This window comes from Hakea prostrata, chromosome 4, assembly GCF_041222555.1.
Source record: "Hakea prostrata isolate BN-2017 chromosome 4, UWA_Hpros_2, whole genome shotgun sequence".
NCBI classification, from domain to species: Eukaryota; Viridiplantae; Streptophyta; class Magnoliopsida; order Proteales; family Proteaceae; genus Hakea; species Hakea prostrata.
The window spans coordinates 24,333,830-24,344,564 of NC_142603.1; the positions used below are offsets into that span (position 1 = coordinate 24,333,830).

The 10,735-nt window shown below is 37.7% G+C and overlaps 1 protein-coding gene across 1 annotated transcript; it reads right to left on the reverse strand.

The window, feature by feature from the left end:
* Positions 1 to 568: 568 nt before the first annotated feature.
* On the reverse strand, positions 569 to 7,617 carry LOC149018574 (pleiotropic drug resistance protein 1-like). The gene is made up of 24 exons (XM_089154387.1): positions 7,289 to 7,617; positions 7,084 to 7,204; positions 6,911 to 6,999; positions 6,713 to 6,801; positions 6,439 to 6,594; positions 6,253 to 6,329; positions 5,616 to 5,669; positions 5,426 to 5,516; positions 5,033 to 5,334; positions 4,655 to 4,936; positions 4,255 to 4,571; positions 3,994 to 4,154; positions 3,767 to 3,870; positions 3,524 to 3,680; positions 3,319 to 3,426; positions 3,063 to 3,223; positions 2,640 to 2,972; positions 2,258 to 2,548; positions 2,091 to 2,174; positions 1,850 to 1,983; positions 1,534 to 1,761; positions 1,267 to 1,438; positions 910 to 1,164; positions 569 to 826 (listed from the first exon to the last, which is right to left on the reverse strand). Exons 1-24 carry the CDS (start codon positions 7,615 to 7,617, stop codon positions 569 to 571), a joined length of 4,353 nt encoding a protein of 1,450 aa, XP_089010513.1.
* Positions 7,618 to 10,735: the final 3,118 nt, after the last annotated feature.

The following is a 10,735-nucleotide window of genomic DNA, read 5'->3' on the forward strand; positions in this document are numbered from 1 at the left end:
AGGGTCAAGGCTAAGGCAAAAAATTAGGGATGGGTCGGCCAGGCTAAGTAGGACAAATAGGAATCCCAAGCCCCCTAGCTTTGATTTAAAGCTAGAATATTTTGGCCTTAACCCACTCTTAGAACCAAAATCTTGAGCTTGGCCCCTATAAGGGCTCAGGGCAGAGAAGGCGGATTAGGGACATCAAGGCCAACCTTGCACCTCTAGTCTCATCAGAGTGATGAGCTCTCACTTTGTTGAAGTCCAAATTGTCTTGTTGAGTTCATTTCTCAATTCGCAATGCAATAAATAGTGTACTTTTTTTGTTGACCCAAAAAAAAGTGTACTTTTTTTCAAAGAAAAAGTTGAAAATTTCAATTCATTGTTATCAATATAAAGTTCTGTACACTACAATTATAAAGGAAACCTTGTATTCCTCCTCCACTTATTTTTTTTTTTTCCCATACAGTATAACTGAAACAACAATCAAAATTTTGAAGCCAAAGTTTTGGAGCCTTGAGATCGGTTGTGTAATAGCTCCATAGGATTCTAATCATATGATTTTGTCTCTTTACAATGCAGAGGCTTCTTATCTTCTCTGGAAGTTAAATTTCTTGATAGAAAAAGCAAAGATGAGTGCAAATAGCAAAGGGAACCCAACAATCACTGCAGCAACCACTCCTAAAAGCTCATGTTCATATCCATAATAGCTCCTCACAAAACTTTCAACTGTGATGCCTGAATCAAGCCTTTCCTGTATATCTCCAAACTGTGACACTAACAATCCATATAATGTCCAAGAAACAGGGCTGAGCCAGTAGTACCACCTCCACCACACAGGGATCCTCTGTATAGAGAACAGATAAATAAGTACCAAGTTTAAGAGTATTACTTGTGGCTTCTAAACAGGAAAGAATTATATGAACATACCGTTCTTGGAATTACAAATCCTGAGAAAAGATTCCATAATGAATAGAATCCTGCCGATACTATTGAAGCAATGTGTTGGTTGGGTGTCATGGCCACTGCCATCATACCGTAGAAGGTGAAGTATAAGAACGTGAAGTACATGAAGAATAGATACCAAAAGAACTTTGCAGCTATCCAGTGAAATCCAATCATTGAATACACTATAACACCATATAGTACACTCTGTATGAATACATATGGAAGCTCAATGATTATCTGCACCAAAAGAAAATGGTTCGGTGTAAATATATAGACAATGAAACAGCAATTTGTGTATTAAATGCTGTGATGTTGATCTTATTAATAAGAAGGGATTACTTGTGAAAAGGCATATGGCAATGCTGAATACATTCCAGCTGCTCTCTCTCTATAAAAAACTGCTCGTTCAACAGCTACAACGGGCTGTACAGAGGCAGAATTTGATATCCCAAGGAAAACAATGGCAACATGCATAGAACCTGCTGCATTGAAGATATCCTGTTCGCTTTGGCTTTGGTTTTATAAAACCCAAATCGGCAGTTTAGTATCAGACATAAAAAGAAGAAAAGAGTAAAAACTTTGGTAGTTGACTGTAGGATAAGTTACCTTCTAGATCCAAGGTTCCAAAACAATGACCCTAGAACCAGAGCTATGATGGTTGTGAAGAAGAGCCTAATAGCATTATATTGTGGGTTCCGCCAGTATGACCAATGTTGCTTCCAAAGGCAAGCTACACATTGAGTTAGGAAAGACCGGGAATACTGAGTAGGGAAACTAAGGTCTTTCGAACCAAGGATAGGTTCTCTTAGTTCCGCAATCGTTGCTATGTTCCTCCTGAATGATCATAAACCATTAAATGTCAAAAGCACAAGATTAGATGACAATACTTACAATAAAGAGGAATTCTATTAGGTGAACCTACCTATATAGTTCTGATTTCTTGTATATATCACTAAAGTTGACTCCCAAAGCTTCCTCTTGGGCTGCTGCTGTCACTTCCAGCATCCATGTTGCTGGATTATAACCATCTTCTATTTTATTGACTCCTTCAATTTCCTAGATGAAACACACATTAATTACATTTATTACTAATAATTCCAAGGTTGGAATGTATAAAAGTAAAGTTTCTATTACTTATTTGTTATTGTCATTGTCTTTCTCACCTCAAAGTACTTGATCAAATGACAGGAGTGCTTCCCCAATGGGCCAACATATATCTCTTCTCCTCCTTGTTTTAGTAGTAATAACTGTTGCATAGAGTTAAAGGTCTTAAGTATTTCGTAAAAATCCTTAAATGATTACTAGTCCATCAATCTCTAATATTTCTTACCTCATCAAAAGCATCAAATATGTCAATACTTGGCTGATGGATGGTGCACACAATTGTTCGTCCAGTGTCCACAATGTTTCTTACTGTTCTCATCACTATAGCTGCTGCCCTTGCATCTAGGCCAGAGGTTGGCTCATCCATGAATACAATTGAAGGGTTGGCAATGAGTTCGACTGCAATAGTTAGTCTCTTGCGCTGCTCTGTTGAGAGACCATCTACACCTGGCAGCCCTACCAGTGCATCCCTCGATGTAGTCAGTTCTACAAGCTCCATGACCTCCTCAATGAACATCTACAATTGTATTTCATTAACAAGTTAATAATTAGAATGCAAAATAAACATACAAGCTCAACAAAAGGATTAAAATATCATTCTTTTGCACCTTTCTAGTGGCAGAATTAACTTCACTGGGTAACCGAAGCCAAGCAGAATAGAGCAAGGCCTCATAGACTGTAACATTTGGAGAGTGGATATCATTCTGTTCACAGTACCCTGATATACGAGCAAATGTTTCCTGTTTCTTCGGATAACCAGATATTTTGATCTCTCCCTTGATATAACCTCCAGTCTTCCTTCCAGATAAAACATCCATCAAAGTTGTCTTACCAGCACCACTGACACCCATTAGAGCTGTGAGAACTCCTGGCCTAAAAGCTCCACTGACTCCCTTGAGAAGCTCAAGCTGGTCATCTTTAAAACCTTGTGCTTTCATTTCCTGCATTTTCAGTTTGCTTCATAATTATCATTGCAATCAAGATCTGGATTCTGATGTACAATACTACTAGTTCTTTCAATGTTTAAATACCTGAGGCATGTCTATGGAGTATCTAATTTCATCAAAGGTGAGGGAATGTGGTTCAAATGGAAGAATCATTCCTTTCATCCTGCTCCTATTGGCATCATTTTCTGCTATTCTACCAGATGAAGTGTCAAACGACATGCTTAGTTCAATTCCATTTCCACATTCTGCATTTACGCATTTTTTTCATTAATTCAACTGACTCTCTTAAGGTAAAATAGAAAGTGCATAGATAAAAATATGTGTCTGGATTGAAACCAACCTACAGTGCTCTTTTCCTTGGATGATAGCTTGATGGATTCTCCAGTTTTGTTAGCATGCTTATCATTCAAGCACTCCTCAGATATAACTGCCTGATGCTTCCCAAATGCTGTAATAAAAATTTTCAATTATTAGAACAATATGATTCAGTTTTCAAAGTCGATTTTTCTTTTTATCTTTTTGGGTCTAATATAAAGTATACTCACGATTTAGATAAGACAGCGCGAAAATTGAAAGGCCATTGAATAGGAAAGTAAAACCAACCAATGCCCCTACTCCAATCCAATACCAGTAAGCTTCAGTGAAAAATCCTCGAGCTTTTAGGACTTCCACTCCTAATGTCTGTGTAGAATTGTATTGAACCTATAACAATTCAAATGCCATTTAGAGCTTAATTAAAACTATTTTTTCCAAATATTGGTTTGGAGAGAAAAGCAAGGGAACCTTACATGTTTCCAACTACTCCCAAGGAACTCATTCACAACTAGTGCATTTTGCCCATACATCAATGGTGAGATCCAATAGGCCCATTTCCACCATATTTTTATATTGTCTGTGACAAAGGAAGGAGGTTCTTATAAAGTTGAAGCCAGAAGAAGATCTGACCAAAGCAAAGCATAACTCCTGCATTTAAAAAATCATCAAAAGAAACCTCTCAAATAAATCTAAACCATACCTCTTGACAAGACAAATCCACCAAGAGCCATGAGTATGACAAATGTGAAGGACCCCAATGTATTCGCAACAACCATGTTCCTCCCAACTAATCCGACCAATCTGAATAATCCAGAAGCCATCTGTTTAATGCATACAAGTAGGAAGTACTGTTTGAGAAACCTGCAGTGAACATTCTCTCAGTTACTTCTCTGATGACAGACACAAATTATAAAATAGACTTTTGCTAGGGACATTGTAACCTCTTTCCTTCTGTCTTTACCTTGCAATGCTGGGATCAAAGCCAATAACATAGTAAGTAATGAACACCCAAATGGCAACTTCAACTATTGTGAGTGGGATTTTTACTATCCATGAGGGCAACAGGTATGCCCAAGAAGGATAGAAAAAGTTGTCTCTTTGCTTGTAAAAGACAGGAAGCCTCATCACAGTCATTGCAACCTCTGTCATACCATTAAACATAAGAAAGTTGAGAGCATAGAACAAAGCACCCACAAAGATCCCACCATCAGTTACTGAATCTCGCTTCATCTCAGTACGCAAGAAGACAGTCATTGCGACAAATGCCGTAAAAGTGATCTGAAATTAAAATGCAAAACATTTAAAGTTAACATGATCAGAAAATTTCTAATCCAAATTTTTGACAGGACCAATAACCCCACCTGTGCCATCTTGAAAATGTAGACAAAAGAGTTTCTCTTCATCAGTAATATTTCTCTTGATATGCAGGCTTTTAAGAGTTCCTTCTTGGTGACACCATATTTTTTGGTAACTAAGGCAGCAGGGTGGCTCTTGTTACTATAAAATGGGGTGGCAAGTTCTTTCCCTAGCTTCTGGCCCTCATGGAATGACTGGAAAGCCTCAGAAAATTCTTTGACAGGGATGAATCTGTATGGTTTGCTATTATCTGTCCAGTACTGCTTTTGATCTTTCCTCGATGTCACCTATGAAATCCATGGAAGTAAAGTTACATTTTTTCAGCATGAAACTAGAGATGGTGAAGGAACAAGAGGACAAAGGTAATGGTTTTGAAGGCTTACTTCTTGCAAGAAGTCAGCAACTCCCTTTCTTTCAGGACATTTAAATCCCATGCACTTAAAGAACTCAAGCACGTCTTCACGAGGACCCTGATAAACAATCTGCCCATCTGACAATAGAATAATGTCATCAAATAGATTGTAAACCTCTGGAGCTGGCTGGAGGAGTGAGATTAAAGCAGTCCCATTTAGAATGTGAATGAATTGCCTCATTGAATTCACAATCTGGAAGGTTGTTGAAGTGTCCAATCCGGTTGATATCTCATCCATGAAGAGTGCTCTTGCTGGTCCAACCAACATCTCCCCTGTATCATGTTCGTCAAGAATATCAGATGAATCCAAGTATAAAGGAAGAACAAGAACATATTGACCACTAGAAACACAAGTTATGCTAACCTGTTGTGACACGCTTTTTCTGTCCCCCAGAGATCCCTCTCAGCATTTGATCTCCCACCAAGGTATCAGCACAAACCTCAAGCCCCAAGATCTACAAGTTTGGAGTATTTTGATTATGGAAAATTGTCAGTCTATCTTTCTCTGTATAATTGAATCCTCTATATTCAGGTATTAGTTGAATAGTTGATACCTTTAGAACATAATCAGTGACCACACTGACCTCCTGTCCATCTAGTGCTGCTGCCTGCAAATGTAGGTACCGATATATTTGTAAGAACAAATACCAAATAATCACGAATATAAGCAGGAATAAATCAAAAGGAACATAGAGATTTAGCGTGGTTCACACACCAGTGCGGTGTGCTACGTCCACTGGCAAAGAAGAAGAATTTTCACCATCTAAAAAGAGGATTACAATAGAGATCTCTCAACCAATCACCAGAACGGCATTAGAAAACATAGGGTACATATTCATAGAATTTTGATTAGGTAAACTGATCGACCCATCGGGTGTCCACCAAAATATGTCAGTGCACAAAATAGTATTAGGTTGTGAAGTTCAAGAAATTGATCTCTTCTTCTTAGACCACTGTTTTACTGAAAAGATTGACTTAGAACTTTTCCCCAGATGTGAATGGGGGATGGCTAAGGAGGGATGGTACCACAGAAGTTTTGAACAGAAAATTCATAGATGAGATGAAACCAAGCTAATGAATCTCAAGATTGAGAAGAATTTCAATTATCGGGAAACATTTCAGTAATGAACCATTTTCGTTTTCTTAAACCTCTTTATAGAATGGACACAAATTCATCCTAAAACAATTCACCTTCATGTAAATATCAAGGTCAGCATCTGGCTTAATGTTTGCCTCCTTTTCTCTTCTCAGCAACTCTGCCAACATCTCTGCAGGTTTCAGCATCCAGTATTAATTCATTAAATTCAGTACCACTCATTGGTCTCTAAGTCTTATCTTGAAGCTAATCATCTCAGAAAAGATAAATCTTCGACTTACCATATTGGGCTCCTACCCCTTGACATCTTGCAGAAAAAGCCAAGGTTTCTCTCACAGTCATTTCCCCTATATGTAGATCTTGTTGACTTATATAAGCTGCAGATCTTTGTGGAACAAATTCATCCATTCCATGCCCATTATAAGTTACTCTTCCCAGAGAACTGAGGAGATTGAAGAGAACAGGTTTTTGTCTCAGATCATAAATTTGATTTACACAAGAGCTGCAGAAGAACAATTAAAACTTCAAAAGGAATACCAAATATGTTTATTTTTCTTACTTGTAAATCTCTATCAAGCATTCCTGCTAAAGACAACAGGAACGTGGTCTTTCCAGAGCTTGGAGGGCCTAAAAGCAACGTCATTCTGCAGAAGTCATATCAGTAGAAGAACTGGGTTAGTTGAATGAAACCAAAACCAGCTAAACTACTGTAATCAATTCAATCTCTAGGGCTTCTCTTCTCAATGTTCTCACCTTCCAGGCTTGATTATTCCACTAACATCATGAAGGATTGAGAGTGGCTTCTTTCTACTCGGAAGAATATGAAGAGAATTCATGAACCCCTTCAAAACCAGAAAAAAATAACTTGATAAGCAGTTCCTACCGAAAGAGGAATTCTGCAAATGATGAGTTAATTGCTGAACTACCTCAAACATATTAGCAAAGAAATTCAGTATTGTAGGCAAAGCTCTACTTCCCACGTAAGCTTCTGCATCTACATTTACATGCTCGAACCGGACTTCAATCGTGGGAAGATCAATTCCAACTCTGAGTAACAGAGATGAAAATTTTAACAAACAGAGAAATATGAAATCCATACTTCCATTGTTTTTTGGAATGGAAAATTCTTACCGATCTAGGCGTTCTTTGAGCTTCAACAAGAAAATCTCATTATCCTTCTCTGCAACTTTAATAAGTCTGTCTAACAAAATTTTCCTCTCTGCTAAACCAAGACTCTTAACATCAATTTCTTTGATCTTACCTTCTGTACCACCCAATAACACACCTTTCCTCAGACGATTATAAGTGGGTAATCTCTCAAGAGCAGCCCATTTCAGAGCTTCTTCATCATCTTCTTCTAGAGAAGATTTTGAGAAGACATCATCAACTACACTATTTCTCCAATCTGAAATGCTATTTCCACGAAAACTACTGATTCCATAGGCATCACAACTCTCCATTGGACAAAATTTGGACAAGATTTTTAATGGGTCTGCTCTGTTTCTAGTTCTTCTTTATAATTCGTTCTGTTAGTTTTCTGTACTGAACTGAGAAATCCAATCAATCTTGCCAAGTATATATAGGCACCCAAGGAAAGATGCCGTGCCACCCCGGAATTGGATACAAAGAGAAAGTCTGCTAAAACGTCTCCTATGACTGATGGCTTATTGCCCTTACTTGGTATCTTACATTTGGCAAAAAAAATTTTAATTTACGAGACGCCTGAACCACGTGATCAAATTTGCACTTTTCCATACTTTTCTGTAGGGTTATTTGGGAAATTTAAGTGAGAGAAGATTTTCCATTTTTGAAAAAGATTTTTTTTTCTTCTATATAATTACTAATATCATTTTTTTTACAAGTAGTTCTTAGTTTACTTGTTCAAGTAATGTTAATGCACAAAAAATTGTCTAGGAGTGAATCTTAGGTATTTTGTGGATGTGCTTCTACTATAATGGTAGCAACCTCCAATATAGATGTAGTAGGACTAACAAGGTCTTGGGTTTGAACTTTCTTCCCTCCACACTTCTTCCGTACTACCCCCGCCTTCCATCCATTGGGCCTATGGGCTTGTAATTCATTCGATGACAACAAAAAAAAATCTCATGTGTTTGAACAAGCAAAAACCTACCATCATTGTAAATGTTTTAGCCTGTGTGCATGCTAACCCACATGTCCATTGTGTCCTCTATCTCCCCAACCCTCCACAGGCTTTTGAAAGATTAGATTTCTCCCACTATGTCATGTTCCATTTCGATTTCATAGTGGTGTTGCTAAGTAATTTACTTCAAACTGGCACATAATGTTGTTGTGTTTTGACCCAAATATTTTGTACTTAATTTGGAAGATGGATCCATACCAACATATTTTGGTCGGCAACTCGAATGACTTATAACGCTGGTTTTAGAAATTGGTTGTGAAATCTCCTCCTTTTTTTTTTTTTTTTGGTACAAATGGGCTTTAGTAAGCCGGAGGATGAGGATATTAATATGCCTTAGCGAAAGTCAAACCCGACCTCTTCACTAAGAGGTGTTAGTTTCAACCACTAGAGCAACTCTGCGTTGGCTGTTCTTCTTCAATATAGTGAAAAAACTTTCATTCTGCACTCATGGACATAACATACTACATTAGTGTGCAAACCATAGTAAATATCTGTGTGCTTTTGTTGTTCTTTTTTAGATTTATTATTTTGTGGTGTTTTAACAAATGTGTCATTTGCTTTCTCATTGAACATTTAGCCAAAAAAATTTCTATCACTTAGTAAATATTCCAACACCACACATATGTTCCCCTTAATACCCTTCTCCCCTCTACATGCGTGTAAACCTTATCTTGATAAAAAGATTGCTCCTTTACCATAGTCAAAGAAAACTGTTGTGTAGATTATGACTTTTAGTGGATATCTACATGCCATAATAGACGAAATGTTACCAAATCGTAATGAAATCCTACTGTTGATAGTGGTGTCATTCACATGAATGGTATAGAATTTATAAAGTTTGAAGAGAAATTTTCTTCCCAAGAAATCATATGATTGCATTTTTTTTGGGTAAGAATATGATTATGTCTCAGGTGACATAAGATAGTCTAGTCAAATGGCTACAAAAGGAAAATGTAACTTTCGTCATACATTTGATAACTAGTGCCGCCTAGACGCCTAGTACATTGCATTAGATAGATAGTCTTGTCAAATGGCTACAAAAGGAAAATGTAACTTTCGTGGTAAATTTGGTAACTAACAATGAGTAAACCTTCGAGGAAGATTTTACACCAACCTTGAATTCACAAACCACAAATAAATTATAATACATTATTAAATAACATTCTCCTTTAAAATACATCTAAACCTTATCGTGATAAATAGATTCTTCGATCACCATAGTCAAAGGAAAATTTTGTGTACATTATACCTTCTCTTATCCACCTAATGACATAAATATCTTAAAAAAAAATACATCCCACAGTAGTTGAAATGGTACATAAATATTCCGTGCATGGTTGAACCAAACAATAAAAAAGAAATCCTAAAATTGATACGGGCGTCATTGTCAAGAATCCTTTGCATTTACACGGAATGTGAAGAAAAAATTTTGTATTTGACTTTTCTTTTTATGAATACTCAACGAATTATATGATTTTTTAAAGAAAAAATAGTTTGTATTAGACTTAAGGAAAAAATTACATACGATACTAAATCCACCCATTGGCATCATTTATTATAATTTTGAAAAAAATCTTAGGAATGTTTATAAAAATATAATACTGATACGGAGAAATTATGATTAGACCGGGTTCATACCTGGGCCGACCCTCGACCCCGGTCGAGACGGAGGGAACGGACTCGCTCCCGAGCGAACCGGATCCAGAAGATGGCTTGCTGAAGAAGAAAGCTTATTCGGCTACAAGCGTGCCCTAATCCTACTTATGGATTAGGGTAATTACCCTAATGATGGAAGACTCGAATTGACGGCTGCGGATAATTATTATCGAAGGGATAATTATCACATAACCTAAAGGTTATCTCAGGAGTCCTCTACTAGTCCAAACTAGTAGAAGTCTATTGCTCAACGGATCTAACTATTAAGATCCAACGACTACCCGAAGAAGGCTCAAGTGCATCCAACGAAAGAGATTCGAAGGTACACTCTATATAAACCTCACTACCATACGAGGTGAGGGGACCGAAAACACACAATCTGAGACTCAGGTTCAGATACATACTGATAGACTTAAACTATCAGCGCTCTGCTATCTAGATCACCTTTCCCAGTTCTTCGTTCCTTAGCTCTGTGCTTCTAGCAGAGCCGTTTGTGATTAAGTTCATCAACTGACTTAGCCTTCGGAGGTGGACTCCCGACCCCAGCGGTCGGGCCACATCTGACGCTTTCGTTTTGCAGGTCATCACGAGGAGATCTAAGGGTTGAGCAGATTTTGGATGCATCATTTGGCGCCGTCTGTGGGAAACGACTTGAAAAGCCATGGTGACTAGATCAGCAGCCGCTGCACAGCGCAATTCCGGTGTTCAGATCCCCGGAGCGAATAATCCAGATATTCCCGGGGAAGCCAAAATCCTATCGA

What these genes read in the sequence shown, in the direction of transcription:
- LOC149018574 (XM_089154387.1), bottom strand. Translation starts at nt 7,617, where the DNA reads ATGGAGAGTTGTGATGCCTATGGAATCAGTAGTTTTCGTGGAAATAGC. An exon ending in AGGGGTAGGAGCCCAATATG is followed by an intron (nt 6,330 to 6,438) that starts GTAAGTCGAAGA and finishes TGAAACCTGCAG; the next exon opens with AGATGTTGGCAGAGTTGCTG. An exon ending in TTGGGAGTAGTTGGAAACAT is followed by an intron (nt 3,681 to 3,766) that starts GTAAGGTTCCCT and finishes GAATTGTTATAG; the next exon opens with GTTCAATACAATTCTACACA.